The sequence below is a fragment of the Lepidothrix coronata genome, unplaced genomic scaffold, assembly GCF_001604755.1.
Source record: "Lepidothrix coronata isolate B3197 unplaced genomic scaffold, Lepidothrix_coronata-1.0 Scaffold46, whole genome shotgun sequence".
Taxonomy (NCBI): domain Eukaryota; kingdom Metazoa; phylum Chordata; class Aves; order Passeriformes; family Pipridae; genus Lepidothrix; species Lepidothrix coronata.
Genome location: NW_016690226.1, coordinates 2648708 through 2665664, shown reverse-complemented (window position 1 = coordinate 2665664; position 16957 = coordinate 2648708). Strand labels below are relative to the sequence as shown.

General features: G+C 44.4%; 2 protein-coding genes across 3 annotated transcripts in view; both read left to right on the top strand.

Annotated features, from left to right (window-relative positions):
• The first annotated feature begins 227 nt into the window (after window positions 1-227).
• LOC108497189 (translation initiation factor IF-2-like) lies at window positions 228-1301 on the top strand. The gene is made up of 2 exons (XM_017814596.1): window positions 228-427; window positions 677-1301. Exons 1-2 carry the CDS (start codon window positions 228-230, stop codon window positions 1209-1211), a joined length of 735 nt encoding a protein of 244 aa, XP_017670085.1. The 3' UTR covers window positions 1212-1301.
• Window positions 1302-1769: 468 nt separating this feature from the next.
• Window positions 1770-16957, top strand: part of GSK3B (glycogen synthase kinase 3 beta) — a 154883-nt gene continuing 139695 nt past the window's right edge. The window contains exon 1 of one of the 2 annotated variants that reach the window (XM_017814730.1): window positions 1770-2003. In XM_017814730.1, the coding sequence (XP_017670219.1) occupies window positions 1916-2003 (88 nt within the window). In that variant the 5' untranslated portion in view covers window positions 1770-1915. The remainder of the gene's footprint in view (window positions 2004-16957) is intronic. The other variant, XM_017814728.1, reaches the window with a different exon arrangement.

Here is a 16957-nt window from a genome sequence, read left to right as displayed (position 1 = left end):
GGGAGCCAATGGCAGCCCGCGGCCGCGCTCCGCCCCGGGCTGCGGCTCGGAGCCGTCCCAGAGACGTGTGACGGAGCCATCGCGGTCGCTCATTGGCTGTCCTGNGCGGCACCTCGGTGCCTGACAGATTTTAGGGGCTCCCTACGCGCCCCCCAGGCGCGCTCCCGGCGGGCCGGCCCGCGAGGTCGCGCCCGAGGGGCGGTGTCCGCTCGCGCTGCCGGCCGCGCATGCGCGGCGCTGCCCCGGCCCCCGCAGAGGTGAGCGGCCGTGCCCCGGCGGGAGCGGCCGCGCCCGCGCGCACCGCCATTGGCCCGCGGCGGGCGGCCTCATCGCCGCAAGCCAATCGCCGCGCTCCGCCGCGGGAGCCAATGGCAGCCCGCGGCCGCGCTCCGCCCCGGGCTGCGGCTCGGAGCCGTCCCAGAGACGTGTGACGGAGCCATCGCGGTCGCTCATTGGCTGTCCTGCCCCGGCCCCGCTCGGGTTGGCCCTGCGATAGCCGGAAGGGAGCCCGCCCTGCCATTGGCCGCCCGGCCGCGCTGCTAGGGCGGCGGCGGCGCGCTCCCATTGGCTGTCCGCCCCGCTTCGGGGAGCATCGGCCGCGCCCGCGGCGGCGCCGCGATTGGTCACGACCCGTTACGGGCACTCCCGTAACGGCCCCGCGATTGGTGCCGAGCAGGCTCGGGCGTTTCCGTGCGGGCCTCGGGCCGGGGCTCGCGGGCGCGCCGGGGCTGCTCGGCCGGGTATTCACAGACGGCACTTACGGCCGTTCCGCAGCGTGGGGCGGCGGCAGCCACGGGCGGCTGCGCGGCTTTGGCGCACGCACAGAGCGCAGCGGCGGGAGCCCGGCACGCAGCGGAGGCAGCAGCGGGGACAAAGGGACCGATCGGCAGGAACGGGGAGGGGGGCCCGGCGGGAGGCTTCAGCCGGGCGCGCGAGTCCTACGTCCCTTGGGCGCCTCGGGAAGCAGCAGCAGGCGCAGCAGCAGCAGCCGCAGCAGCAGCCGCAGCAGCAACAACCGCCGCCGCCGCCAGCGCTCTGAAGCCGGGCTGAAAGACAAGCAGGGAAGCCGCCGCCGCCGTCATGGCCTGTGTCGCCGCCGCCGGTCCCCGCCCGCAGTGCAGCGTGCCCAGCCTGAGCCGCCGCCAGGTGCCCGTGCGGGCGCAATGAGCAGCGTGGCCACCGGAGCCACCGCCACCACAGCGCCGCACTGAGCAGCAGCGTCAGCGAGCAGCGAGGCCGCCCGGGCCGCCTCACCCCCCTCCGCGCGCCGCGGATCCCGCCGCCGCCGCCGGATCCTATTGCGAGCAGTATCCTCATCGCCGCCGCTCGGCGGTACCCTCGAGATCCCTCCGCCGGGGGAGAAAAAAATAGTCCCGTTGCCTGCCGCCTCCCTCAGAGGCGAGGGGGAAGGAGAGCAGCGGGGACGGGGGAGGGAAGAGGAGGAAGAAAAAGAAGAAAGGAAAAAAAAAGGAAAGAGATAAAATAAAAGGAGAGAAGCGCGGCGGCGGGATCGGAGGAGCCGGGCCGCGAGCCTCCGCCCCATGTGACTGGCGCCCGGGGTGGGGGCAGCGAGGCCCAGTGAACCCACCTCGCTCGGGAGCGGCGCCGGGGGGAGGCGGCTCTCGGACCCACCGGCGCGGCCGGGAAGGATGGTCGTGTGAGGAGCGGGCGGCGCGAGGAGGAGCAGGAGGAGGCAGGAGAAGAAGCAGCAGCCGCCGGGCGACAGAGACCGAGAGGGGAGGGGGCTTCCCCGGGGGGGGGAAGGGGGGGTCCCGGCGTTTCATGTGGCACGTCCCGCCCGTCTCCTGCAGCTGAGCGACCGAGGGAGCGGCAGGCGGGCCCGCCGGGGCGAGGCGGAGGGCGAAGGCAGGAAGAGGAGAGAGGTGATCGCCGTCGGGGCAGAGCGGGGGAGACCATGTCCGGGCGGCCCAGGACCACCTCCTTCGCGGAGAGCTGCAAGCCGGTGCAGCAGCCCTCGGCCTTCGGCAGCATGAAAGTCAGCCGTGAGTATCGTGCCCCCCTCGGATCGGGCGGTGAGGGCCGCGGGGGCTCCCCCCGCCCTTCGCCCGGGCGGGGAGCGGCGAAGGGAGCCCGGCCCCAGCCCCGGCGGCTCCTTTCTCTCCCCTTCCCCCCCCATTAACCTTGAATAGGCGCACGCCGCCGCTCCGTGCGGGGCCTGCTGGACGGAAAATCCCGGTGGGTTTGTCCTCGTCCTTAGCTCCTGGTCGCTGCCAGCGGCCTCTGGCTCGTTAAAAAGCCATTTTTTTACCCCCTTTGTGAAACGGATTGGGAGCTCCGTAGCCTGTATTTCCTTTTTATTCCCCACCACCACCACCTCCTCCCTCGAAAGGAGGAAACGAATTGCAGGCACACAGGTATGACCGTGACATTCACGTTCATTATGTGCGCTTTTTTTTTTTTTTTTTTTTAAAGCTCTCTTGGCTTTGAAGGGGAGAGAGCATGGAAGGTTTTTCCATGCACCCGTAGATCGGGTGTGAGCACCTTTTAGTCCAGCCCATAAAAGAAAAAAAAAAAAGGGAGGGGGAGGGGATCTTACAAAAGGTGTCTCTAATATCCTCCAGGCTCTGGTAAAATACTCAATAGAAGGGATGGGAAAATGGTTATTTTGAAATAACTAGTCTGTTGGCTCACATGTCGAGCTCGGCGTTCCTTCTCCGATTTTCTGATCAGAGGAATATTTTTAATAATGAGGCCTGTGCTTTATTCTGCACAGGCACGTCAGAAATTGTCCTTAGTGTATGCCCATCCTTCGTATTTTAGCTGGTGGGGTTAGCTGGTGTATGTGAATTGAAAATATGTATTAAATCTGAACAAATGTACATTGTGAATACAAAAAGGCCCTGTTCTGAGCCGCTAAAGATCGGCTATGTGCTTAGGGAATTTCTTAACTCCGGATTTGAATATGTTCACATTAACAACTGAATTGTTCTTCCGGATTCATATTAACAGTGTAGTTTTCAGAGATACTTTCCTTTTTCTTGCGGAAATGCAGGGTGACATCTTTATGAGACCGGGAATGCTCGACATGTATTGCCATTCGATTGATCTATTTGATACTCGTGTACAGCCACACCTGACATGGCTCTGTGGGAGCATGCCTGCATCTATCGCATAGTTTATGCATTTCATGGCAAAGGGCTGTGAGACTGTGAGCTTTTTGACAGATCGGAAATCTTGATGTTTTTCTGCACTGAAATGTCTTCCACTGCGGTTGAGGCTTTGAAGAGAGCATTTGGCTCAGGGGCCTGTAGTCCACCTTGTATCTGCATGATCAGTGTGCCAGCAGCACTTCAGAAAACATGAGTGCAGTTAACCCATATTAGCAGCATGAGAGCATATGTTTGATCCGCTCCAACGTTAGCATTTATTGAGGACTACTGATTTGTACTGGGAAAAAACATTGGTGACTCCATTTTAATTTATTGCTTTACTTTATATGCCTGTGGAATGGAAAGCAGGTCTTGTTGATCAGTATTTCTGCAGGTGGCAAGCGAGACCTCAACCTGTCATGCTCAGCAACTAAATTTGTCTTATTCAGGCACTGCAGTTTGATTCTTGAAAGGTCATTGATGCTTCTTTCCCTTTTATTTGAGGTCAGAGACTACACAGATGTTTGCCTGTGAAGAGGGTGCTAACTGATGCAGACTTACAAGTTTGCAAATATGATTCAATCCCAAGTGTATAACACTGAGGGAGAAACAAAGGCCGTAGCATAAAGCGCATGCACTTGTGATAACCCCCCCAGTCGCTCTAGTCATGTGCTCCTGGTCCTTCTGCTGTCTGGAAAAAAATGTCAGAACAAAGCAACAGAACCACACTCAAGGACTCTGTGGGAAATGCAGTTTCTATTTTCAATTAATCCATCCATGTAAGACAGCCTGGGAAGTTAACTTTTTTTTTTTTTTTTTTTTTTTTTCTTTTTAAGTGAGAAAAATTCCAAGGTGTCAAAAAAGGTGGTCCTTTGCTGGTTAACAGGAGTCTTGGTAACATCTTGGTAACATGATGTAGCAAGCTATCTGTTGACAGATATTAAGTGCTTGTATGGTGAACATAGAGTTTGGTCGGCTCTTTTGTTTTTGTTTATATATATATATATGTATATCTACAGATACTCAGTTGTGTTCTGAGCCCCTTTGAGTTAAATCTGGGACAGAAGAGTCCTCATGAAATAGGTAAAAACTGATAGACTGGTATCTTCTGAGTCTCTTGGACATCTTTAGAACCTCTGTCTTGGTGTGGGTCTTTTGCAGGGAGTAGAACCTGACTTGTTTAATGTCAGCCTTTTTGCTTTTATTTGTAAGGCGGGGGGAGCACTGAAATCAAATGATGAAGTCACTCCTGCTCTGGTGTCTCTGCAGCTATTGCTTGTCCTGGCTGAGTGCTACAACAGTTACCTAGGAAGGATAGATTCAAGGGATGAGAAAAGGATTGATAAAATGCTGGAGGAGGGTTCACTGTTCCTTGTGTTACCTGGGAGGAGCACTACTAGAACCGTGCTGTGATGGCCCTTCTCTCCAAGGTTTATGGGGGAGAAAGGGTGAGCAAGGATTTTTCACCTTTTTGCTGTGTAATTTATTGGATTTATGAAACTTCATTCTCAGAAGTTGGTAAGAAAACATGAGCCTTAAAGGGAAGGATGGGAGATTACCAAGAGCTGCTTGTCCTTTGACTGTTGGGAAAGATGACTTCTCATGTATTGCTCTCATTGCTCTGTAAGGGGTGTTACAAAGGTTTTAACATCTCCACAACAGTAGGAACGCTATGGCCTTCATGTATCTCTTTCAAGCCATACATCCACCTTCTGAAATCTGACTATTTTTATTTCTCTATTTATAGAGAATCCACCATATGGATTTTTACATTGAAGTTGTTCTCAAATAGGGTATTCTTTGTGCGGGTCAGTGTTGCTGGTTTTTAGGCTTTACAGGAACAAACAAAAAAGTGTGTGTGTTCCTTGTGTTGAGCCTATCCTTCAAAAGGAGGGAGCTGAACTTGCAGTTCTCCACTTGCTGATACTATCAACCTGCTCGATGTAGTGTGAGAAGAGATATGAACTGGAAGCTTTCTTTTGTTCTTCACCTAGTTGCTCTTGCATTACTTCCAGATGTACCTTGTTTCTCAAATGGGACAAAAGTAATCCTGAAATATAAGGGGCAGTCATGCAACACATAACCAAAAATATCTGTATAAAAATAGAAGTCTCAAAGTTTGCAGTTTAAGAATTTTCATTTAATGACTGTAGAATTGATTTTTTTTTTTCCTTCCTTGAACTTCTGGAAAATAAGTGTTTCAAGTAACACCAAGTCCTTGTAGACAGCAGTACTTATTATAACTGTAGCCAATTATCTTGATGGTCTGCAGTAAATAATGTCTTGGCTAACACTTGCCATGAGAGTTTTTTGCTCCATGTGTGACTGTCATGTCTCTGTAATTGGTTCTGCAGAATTTGTCGACTTGGAGGGCGAGGGAGGCAATTTTATTTGCTTTAGCTAGTTCTGATGTTGAACACATACTCTTTGTTGCAAAATCTAAAGGCCAATCTTGTAATAATTCATTTTGGACTCTGTGGAAGAATGTTACAGTGGTGCCAAACTTGGGCTTTGTTGTTTTTCTTCTCTTCTTAGATTCACTGGGGTTTTTTTGTACTGTAAAATCTCCTGAAAGCACAATAGCTTGGTAAACCTATATTGCTGCGTACTGTTCACTCGTGGTACTGCTGCTGGCATTTGAGCATGATAGCTGTTTAAAAGTGGTTCATGAAGGAATAAAATCTGTGAGTTTGTTCTCTCTTAGTCGCTATTCCACAAGCCAGTACATAAAAGTGACTGCTTTTTAGGTAGCCTGTGGTGTCTAGGTGACAGTTGAGTTTAATACCGTGTGGTGTCCAGGTAGGTGTGTGGGGAGAGCCTTGGAAAAAGAGCACCCTGGGCCCCTTCGGGGAGAAGGAATGAGTGGGGTTGTTGAAACAGGCGAAATGATCGAGATAATACCACCTGGTGTTTCTCAACCCAGTTAGGGTAGGGCCCTCTCTATTGCTTTGATAGCAGTTTCTGCCTAATTGGTTTCTGAAACTGAAAGCCGCCCATCCTGCTTTCCTTGCTGGAGAGTGGAAGATCACTCCCTTCCAGAAGCCTGCTGAGCGGTATGTGTCTGGCCGTTGCTGATCCTAGCCCTGTCCAGCTTTCTGACTGCTGCTGGGTGAGCAGCTTTCCTCATGCCTAGACTGGAAAAAATTGCACCAATGGGGTCAGCTAATGAACACGTGTGCGGGAGTGAAAAGTGTTTCGTGCTATAGTGTCCCAAAGTCGTGCCTTGCAGTCTGAAAAGGAATAGAACAACTGTCTGCTGTACTTAATTCTAATGCTGCCAAACTATTTGCTCTTTATTCATGCCATTAGGTAGTTGAGCAGAAAAACAACTAATTAAAAAAGCGAGGCCTGCCAGTGGAACCTATCAAATGATAGTTTGACTAATTATTGTGCTGTGTCCTCCATGTCTTAATTTTTGTATGTTGTTTTTGTTTTGTTTTTTTTTTTTTTTTCTTTTTTTCCTTTTAAGACATACTGGAGATTATCCTAAACCTTTTTCTTTTCATTCCATCTCTGTTCTGCACATTTCTCTACACTGTTTCTTGTAGNTTTTTTTTTTTTTTTTTTTTTTTTTTTTTCCTTTTAAGACATACTGGAGATTATCCTAAACCTTTTTCTTTTCATTCCATCTCTGTTCTGCACATTTCTCTACACTGTTTCTTGTAGGTGATCCCCTGTTGTATTAGCACTTGATTCACCTTTTGTGTTTCTTAGCAATATTGTAACCATCTTGTTCACCTGTTAATACATCTGTGGAAACCCATATGGCTTATGGAGTATATTCCTTGCCTGTATGAGTCCTGGCTCTGGAAGTTGTATCACTTTGTCTGTTAACTTGATAGGGTCTTATAGGTATCACAAAGTAGTAGAGGAGACATAAAGAAAGTAGCAATTCTTTGACGTATATTGCTGAAGACCACCCCACAGACTGAAGGGTTTCCCTCTACTGCCCCAAAAGAGTTCTTTCATTTTCATGTGTTCTATCTTTAAGAGGTATTTTAGTTAGAACATAAAGGATTTTTCCTTTATTGGTGTCAAGTTTACTCACTACAGGTCTTCATAATGATACAAATCTCTGGAATATGGGCTGTTGATGTTCCCTGACCCCATGCTCTCCCTCAAAGTGGATGGATGGGTGATGTAAGGAAGATCCTGAAAGCCCATAGGGTATCTGTATCTCAAAAAAGCTTGCAGTTAAAGCTTTGTGCTGTGACCAGCTGTAGCATTTTCTGAAATGAATTAATGCTAAACCCCTTAGTTATTTGAATGCATGAGCTAATAATGTGCAAGGTGGTTGGAGAACACTTGGAGCCTTTTGATTCAAGATGTTGGAATATTTTTATTTTAAGTGACTTTGAGTCCTATTTTAAACTGAAAAGTCTGTTACCTTTGAGTTTCCAGAAATTTCTGTAGAAGACTTAAGTCTTGAACATTTTTCTGGAGTTCTCTCCCTTTTGATTTTGTTAAAAAAATTTAACTTTATTCTGAGGACTTTTAGTCACCCATAACTAGTGTGGGAAGTGCTAAAGTGGCTGTCTCCTGCAGTAGCTATATGGCTGGTGCAGTTACTTGGCTGCTTTCTGAATTTAACAAGCATCAGCCCGGTGCAGCCTTGAAAGACAAACAAAACTTTTGAAGTCAAGCAACTGGGGAAAGGAGATTATCGAAAGTCTGAATGCCTCGCAGAACAGCTCTCCACTTTTTAATTTGACCCAAGTCCATGTGAAATCCAAAAATTTGTCTTTTCTGAACTTTTTTCAGTAAGCTGCACAAGTAGGTGCTCTTTTATTTACGTATGTTGAAAATAAATGCTAATTACAACTTTTACAAGAAAAAGTACTCCCTCAGCCATAAAGGCTCAAACCCATAGCGTACTCTACAGGTCAGACCTCCTCTCTTCAGATGCAAAACCAGGAACCCCCTTGTCACTTATCATCTTATGGGGATTGTTGCCAAAGTGCTGTATACTACCACTGGGAGAGGTGTAAGTTTGGAGACATAATCCCACTTTATATTTTTGAATTGATTTAAAGTGTAACCATTGGAGTGCATTGTAGCAGTGTGGTCTTGAGGTGAGAAAGGTGTGAGACGAGGTAGCAAAATACAGGTTTGTGAGAAATGGCTTCAGCATCATAGTCATGCTCAGACAACTGTTCCTGGTCAGTGCTGCTGTATCTCGTCAAACATAAGCCTAAAATTAATCTCTACCTGAAGCTTTACAAACTGGATTTGGATAACAACTATTTACTTTCACCCAATCTTCAGAATCCCTCCTGCTCCTGTAGGTGCCAGCTTACCATTCCATAGAGAGAGGGTCAGTTATTTAGGTGTAGTCCATGAGAACAGTATGTTTGACTCAGTCCTATATTTTCTGACAGTGCTGCTGTGTGATGTTTTGTCAGGGCAGTAGAAGAGGTAAGATGATGGTATTTCAAGAGAAATAAATGTTGGAGACCATACTGAAAGCACTGCTATATATCTCTGAGAATTGTCAAAAGCATGGATGCCCAGAAGTCATACTGCTGTGCCTCTAAAAGAAGTGGACAGTGATTTTTCTTGTGTGATCAGTGCTATCAAAGAATCTTTTCATTAGGTGCTCTTGCCACAGATGACTTGTCTGTTGTTCGGAAAAGGAAATAAAGCAAAGCAGTTCACTCTGTACTTTTATCTCTTGCAGACGGGAAGTAGATCTAAGCATTTAAGGCAGTTTGTGTTCTCACCTAGTCTGTCTTATAATGGAAGAAAGGAAAATGGTAAGATAGGTTGTCAATGTCAAGCACTGAGGGCTTTTTCTTTTTTTTTTTTTAACAAAAGCCATGCAGCAATAGCTCCTTCTGAAGGGATGGCTCCAGTCCTTGCCAGGAGCATTGCTACTTCTCCATGGCAGCGGATCCTGCATTTTCTGGCTTAGCCTCATCAGTTGAGGAAGGGGCATTTAAATGTGTATCAGTGCTTCCTGCACAGGCACTTGACTAGTCAGTTGACTGAATGAAAGTGGGTTGCCAGGTATCTTCCATGCAGATTAATTTCTTGATGATTTGCCAGGTTTCTGTGTGGTTGATATGGAGTCAGTTTACGTGAAGGAATAACGCTGTGGGCCTGCAGTGGGCCTTGGTGCCTGCCACAGGAAATTTGCTTCAGCTTGCATGTAAGAACTTAAAGCTGAGAAAAATACAGCTTTATAGCTTTGTAATAGGTCCGAATGGGGCTGAGTCTCTCTTGCTTTTTAGGGTGTAATGATCAATGTAGCCATGTTGAAAGTATTTTTGTGTCTGAAAAGTGTCTCTTAAAGATGACATATCACAGGAACATGTAGTGGTTACAGTTACGTTGCTCGATGTGTCTCTTCAGGCAGTTGGGCGTATTTGAAGAAACGTGTTAGTAGTCCAAGTGCCTGACAGTAGATGATCAGTAGATCTCTTGTTAGGATCAAAATGAAAAGGGAAGATGTCTCTCATTGCCACCGCTGTATAAGTAATGCTGTGGAGGGTGTATGGGGCTTAAAAATATTGTCCCTGCACTGTGCTGCTCTCTAGGCATGAGGATAAGTGTTTGTGTAGTGGCAAAAATTGGCAGTCTTTTGGGTCAGAGCACTTAGAAGGAGAAAAGTTGGGTGTTGGCTCTGAAGTTGTAACCAGAAGGGAAGTAGCAGCTGAATTTTTCCAGCCAAGGCAGACGTCTTACAGCCACATCATCTCTCCTGACTTTTTTAGTAGGATTATAATTCTTGTCGGCTACAAGCCCTGTAGTTCAAAGTAATATCTTTTGCCAGGAATGCGGGCAATTGTTTAGTTTTCAGACAGGCCAAGAATATGTTTTGCAGAAAGATAAACTGTGACTGTTGCTGCGAGGAAGAATTTGATTTTTCTTGCAGTGTAGAAAGAGGAAAACTATTTAGTCACAGTTGATAGTGCCAATCTGTTTTCTTGAATTGCACCCTGCTGTAAACAGTTACGTAGAACATATAATGCCATTTGTACCTCATCTCATCTGCTTAGTTTGTTTTAAGTATCTATTTTAAAAAAGTAGCACAATGAATTGACCTGTATGAGTGGGTTTCCTGGAGAGAGGAAGGGGACACAAATGCATCAGCCTAAACAAACAATATTTGGTTGTTGGCCAAGTAAATAAGAATCATTTGGTGCAGATATTTATCCCCATGAATGAAGCCCATAGCCATAAATTAATTTCCCCACATCTGTGTGATTCAGTATCAGAATCAGAAAGAATGTTTTGTGCCTTGCTTAGAGAATAAAAGCTTTCTGGCAAGGCATCCTCTTTGCAGGTGAATAGATTTAAGGCTTCTGGAATGTTTTTTCTTTATATATAACAATTGCTCAATTGAAACCTAAAGAAGCAGAAAACAGTGTTGTCCTTGAGAAGATCATATCTGTTGACCATTTCACTTCTAATCTTTCAGTCTTACTCATGATTGTGTGTACTGCCTTGGGAACCACGGGTATGTATAGTGTCATGCGGCGCAGTAGTTGCAAGTTGGCATTTTTTTCTGTGTTCCTCAGAGAATAGAGAAACATTACTAATCAAATTTGAGTTTTAGAGACTTGGGAATAGGTTTGCCGAAATTGTTACTTTTGTATTACACATTGTACTAGCCACAACGGATCGCAGAGTTGATTTGAGTGCTGGGGAAATGCCTTAAAGGCCCATGGAAGGCTGGGTGATTTTTCTGTTGTCTGGGTTTGTCTTCTGGTGGATCAGCTACTGAATGTACTGGAGACAAAAGCATGAGGTTTGTGCCAAGGGGGTGAACTTTACTACTCCAGAAATCGTGGACCCAAACTTCAGAACTGGTCAATGAGAGGGCAGGCAGAGCTTTAATTTCAACTCCCAGAAGGGAGGATACTGGCATTTTTAGATTGAGCTCAGCTTGAGCTGGCCTCTTCCTTGATCAGTGCGATGGGGATGAGCTGGTTTGGGGTTGTGTACGGGTTCTTATTATGCAAGTGACATGGGAGGGCAGTTGAGTATGTTTGATGGACTCTTTACATGTCCGAGTAATAATGCTGACCCGCAAATTCTCTGAATGTCATTCAATCGGAATGTCTTTTAGAAACTTAGTTGGCTTAATGGAAGATCTTGTTGGGGTAATGAATGCTACCAAATCTCCAAATCTCTTCTGGTTCATGATAGACTCAACTTCAATGGACTGAAGCTTCTCTTCAACTAGAGTTACTGAGTTTCAGTGTCCATGGAAGCTGACAAGGGCATTGCTGGGATCTGTGACAGCACAGGAATGACGGCTGTTTTCCCAGGTGGCACGTTTGAAATGCCTATGGGATTTTGGAGACAGGTACAGATATTCATGAGGCAACAAGCAACATTTTCTGTTTGGTGTCAATGCCATGAATTTATGCAATAGCCTGTGGATTATTTTTTTTTTTATGATAGACTGGATTATTTTTTCAATGGTAATATTTGAGCAATTCACGATTGACTGTAAATTTTTATTATAGTGGACTGACTCTAAAAGGGAGTAGTGCAGAAATGTTTATGCTGTGTCCCTAACTTGTAATAATTATGATACTTCAGAAATGCTCATTGAGACAGTGACACTGACTGCATTTCAAAATATCTGGTGAAAGCCTAATTTTATTCTTACCTTGTGGCATAATTATAAAACATAAATTTCTTCTAGAGTTAGTTTAGAACATGTGGTATCTACCTATGCCTTTTAGGTGTTTTTAGTTTATTTGAACACTCTGGAGTTGTTTTTTTTTTGTTAATTTTTGTCCTTTTTTTCTTTTAAATGAAGAGCAACTGAAACTGGAAAGGAGTTCCTGGCAGACCAGTTCAAAATCAGTAGGCTCCAGCTGAGAGAAATCATGATAAATTGTCCTCTAGCAACTCCTTTTACTCTAGTACTCTTTACATGTATTTGAGTGTAGCAAGGCACACCCATATGCACTGTCAGAAATATGGAGGGGAGGAGATCATCCTGATTTTGAGATTTGGAATTTAAACCTAGACCATGTGTGAAGGCTTTGCTTTAAAGCTTCTGCCTTAAATCTTTTACAGACTGCTCTAAATGTATGAGCACCGAAGTTTATCTTTACATGCAAAGCTGCTCATGGTATTCTTGTTTGAGTATCTGGGAAGACTGGTGAGCTGTAGGCTTTAACTTGCTTATTGTGGCTATTTACACTTACTGTGTAGTCCAGTGTCTTCTGTACTGTGGTGCTGTCACCTCTCCCAGCATTCTTGTGTGCTGCTCTGCTTCCAGTGAAGTCCGAAAGTCATAGTGCACTGGGATTTGCTGGTGCAGGGGTTCACCTGCAGAGGTGAGCCAGACTCACCTGGTCTTTGCAGGTGTGCCTTAAGTCTGTGTGAAGGGAGTTAGTAATTCTTGCAGGGGAGAAAAACTCAAAACCAAGGCTGCTGGGGTGGCATCTCTGACTGGTATGCTACTATGCTAAATATTTTTCTGGGAATTATGAGGAAGAAGTGTATGGAAAATATATCAGTAGTCCATTAAACTGTGGAAGTGATGCAGGGCATTTATGAAGAGAACAAAGCGTTGACGCTGAGGACTTTTGAGTATTATAGTTTTGCTTTGAGACTGTAGGTGCAATTTTTTTATGACTGTGATGTATTTGAAAGACCTGTTATTTCTGAGTATAGTAGAGAACAAAGTCAAGTATTTCTAAAAAGTCACTTAATATCCAGGATTTTGTCAGGAAAACTAGTTAATAAAGGTATAGGGAATTTGTCTGCATATGAAGAGGAATAATTAGCTTTCATCTGACACTAAAGAGAGAAGATGTTCCTGAACTCCTGAAGAGATGTTTGTTGAAATCACTTGAATTTCTCTGGACATCTCTTGTGCTGTTTAACTTTGATTTCTCATTCTGTCTGTATTAAAATGAAACCTACTCATACTTAGGAAACACACAGCAAGTTAGGTAGTCATTATTTGACCACTGTTATTTCTTAAAACTTCTTCAGCCCTAATATATGGAATTATTCTGTGTGTGGAATTGGCTCTGGCAGATGTAATACTTGTTTTTGTGCTTAGGTAGAAAGTCAGTCATTAAACATTAAATATTCAACAGCCTCAAATTACCTTTCCCCCATTTTTAAATGAAAATACAAAGAGCTAATGCAATAATTCTAGCATTCTGCCAGATTTGTAAATTATATATGAAATGTTCTCCTTTGTAAAATGTACCTCTTTGGATGTCCTGGGGTAGACTATATAGTGTGTCACTCTTCAAATGTTGTGAAAAATGGAGTGGAACAATAGTGACGTAATGGAAGCTGGGAAGTCTGACTTGAGAGTTAGTGCTGCTACTGTGAGTTCAAGAGTGTATTTTCTTCTGTAAAATGCAGGAAAGTAGGCAGTTATGAATCACTTTTGCTTCAACTTGGCATAGCATTAAGGAAAAAAATATTCCTCTGTGCTACTAGGATAAATAGCTGAAAACCTCCAGAAGCTGTTCAAAACTGCCCTTTTAAAAAATATTATGCTCTTCAGATTCTTACACAGTGACCCATCCCAATGCTGTTCTTTGAAGAAAAGAATATGTAGACCACATAAATGAAACTTCTCCTAAAAGGAGATCAGCTATGGAACGTGCTGGTAAATGGAGTCAATGATGTGGCATGAAAGTGCTTGTTTAAAAATACATCATCCACTAAAAACTTCAAATGTCTACTTTTATGGAATACTGTTGATTTTTTTCCTTCAGGAATTCTGTCACTGCATCATTTTCATTTTTTTGGCTTTATGCAGCTGAGAGCTCTTTGTTCCCTTAAACTGTTGTTGGATATGGGCAACAAGATGCCGTGCTGGAGAACTGTGTAATTTATTGTTAGGTAAAGTTACCGAATGTGCTAAAAATGGAGGCCATATGTGTATATATAATTTAAGGTGTATATCTGTATGCGTGCCTCTTGTTAGTTGCTTGGATGTTATTCTTTTGGGTGTTTGCTTATGGCTGCTCTGCTCTCGAAGACGCAAAAGTGGATTAGGCAATGCCTTGATCTGACCCAGTATATCTGATCTTACAAATGAAATACCTTTATATTGTCAGTGCTCACTTTCACAACGTTAGCTATTTCATGTATTCTGGCAGAAAATCAGACTTTTGTTTGTCTAAGAAGGATCTGCAGCCATTATAAAATATATGTTCCTTTGAAGTTAGTCAGGACTCGTGCTCAGACTAGAAGGATGGGTCAAGGGAGTTCTGCAGAGTTTTCTTTAGTGTAGAAATAAGTATTTTTGCAGCTGATCTGAGTAAAATTTCTAGACTTGCAGATTGCACTCCATCAGAGGTGCTCCAATGACTGAAGAGGATGTGTTTCAAAGTGATCTTGACAAAGCAGTGGTACCTAGTAGGATGAAATATAAGAGGGGCAGATGTTGTCTCTTAGTCTTCAGTAAGATTTGGCTGTGCAGATAACAGGGTGGGGAGTAACAGGGAAGGTAGATCTGCACAGAAGAATTTGTAGTTAGATGTTTGCATGATGGCCACAGGTCAACTGATGTTGGAGAACTAGCAGATCTTTTACTGGATGTATTTACAGCAATGTCACGTAACATTGAAGTAACGTGAAGTTAGCCTTCTCACTTCTTGGCATGCTAATGAGCTAAAGTGCAGCACCTAGTTTTGGTGTTGCACTGGGAGAAGAGTAGTTGTAGCAAAGGAGAATGGTCAGAGGTCTAGAAAATGTGCTTTAAGGGGACACTGGAAGCACTTTGGATAACCTTTTTTTTTCCCTTTTTTTAGAGGAGACCGAAGGGAGATTTCTTTTGACAGTGTTCTCTCAGTAGACAAAAGATAGCTGGAAAAAAAAGACTAAGCTGTTGTCTCACCTGCTGGAGATGAAACAATCTGTGGTCTTGAACTGCAGCAAACATTCATTAAGTTAGTTGAGTCAACTTTTAAGAACAGGAACTGGAATAGATTAGGGAAGCTGTCAGATTCCCAGTAGTGCCTATTTGAAAAATGAAGATGTTTGCCAGGTAATTTATATATAGAAGTTTGGAGAGGTCTTAATTAAGACAGCCTGTAGTCCCCTATGGAATTATTTTATGTTGTTCCAGTTATTTCTGCGTGGTCTTGGGATGAATTTCAGTTATAGCACACTGATCCTCTTCCTTCTCCCTTGGGATGAAGTAGCCTTGTGTTACTGGCATCTTGCTGGCAGTTACTGGATGTGAAGATAAGGATTTGTGAAACTGGCCACAGCTTTAACACTTCAAAGCTAGATAGATCATCCTAGAGAAGTCACCTAGTCCAACCCCCTGAAATGAGCAGGGGCATCTTCAAGTGGATCAGGTTATTCAGAGTCCTGTCCAGTCTGACCTTGAATGTTTCTAGGAATGGGGCATCTGCTACCTCTCTGGGCAACCTCTTCCAGTGTTTTCACTACCCTTGTAAAAAAAATTCTTCCTCAGAGCTAGTCTCAAAGAACTTCCTTAGTGTTGGAGTTTAGGTAGATGTACTGTGTTTGGAAAAGCAGTTGGGGAGTGGTTTTAGTTAGAGGTTTTAAAACTGCTCTGAATTTTGTTTTTTGATATGCGTGCTTTTCAAATGAAAACTTGGTCTAGTTTGGTAGTCCTATGCTGCAGTTGAGAACCATAGACTTTCTGTGGGGGATTTCTTGAGCTTGCTTTGTGTGGGTCCTGAAGAAAACAATGCTTTCCTTCAGTTTTTGATCCTGTGGTTCTTACTTCAACGCAAAAGAATTTAGCGCAAGTGAGGAACTGCTCAGAGCTTCAAGCACAGACAAGGACCCTCCTGCAGTAGCTGTGTAAGTACCAAGCTTCTGTTAGGGGTATCTGTCTGCCCAGAAGAACTTTGAATGTATTATTTGGGTGTATATTGCCAGTGCAGTATTCATCCCTTGATATATAACTGTCTATTCACAGCAGTTGCTTTAGTTTTAATTTAATAAAAGGGTGAGTGTCTGAAGATGGTGTGTAGAAGCCAGTTCCATAGAGTATGAACCAAGGAAGAAAATAAATTCCTGGTCTTGTACATTTGTGGAATGCAGCTAGTTATATTGTTTTCGTTTTATTAGTGCCCTGGTTCAAAGATTTGACGTGGATCTTAAATCAGAGTTACCTTTTGTCACTTTATAATCTAAATTTTTTATGGATTTTAATTGACTTATACCTAGCTTTTTGACATAGAAATATGATGGATGTGTGAAACTCGTAAGTCTAGAGTTCTCACATGAAAAACTATAAAAATGCTTTAGAGCAAAAATGATCATCTGCAGTGGTACATGGTTTCCCTTTTGATGCAGAGACTTTGACTAGAACTTAACAAATGCTTTTTCTGTGCCTTCAGAGCTACAATCTTATTTAGTACACATGTGAAGTTACTGTGGAAGGTCTGCTGCACTGCTGTAAATATAACTGAATTGTAAAGGTCTGTTGGTGCCTTGCTTTCATAATCCATGTGATTTTTGAATATTAAGAAATAGATGTCATTAATTTTTTTCCTTTTATTCTGCTCAAGTGACAGAGGAGAAATGATAACCCAGAAACCTTATGCCAGAGTCCTCCTAAGGTACAGTAATAGTCCAGAATGCCTTGTATTTTTTTCCCTTTTAAATCTTTGGCTGATGGAAGTATTAGATGGTTGGCTGTAAATGTAAGCAAGGCTCTTGCTGGAGACTGTTGTACTTCATTTCTGGGCAGTGCTTTGCTGAAGGCTGTGCTTAGTGTTTGCTCTGACTTTGACACGCACAAAATAGTCCCATCTCTTAGGTGGCGTAGACTGTTGGGGTGTACAGTTCTTTTTTTGTCTGCAGCTGTCATTGTCTGAATGTGAAGAGTTTACAACTTGAGTATTGTGGAAAACTTGTTCCCCTTCCCC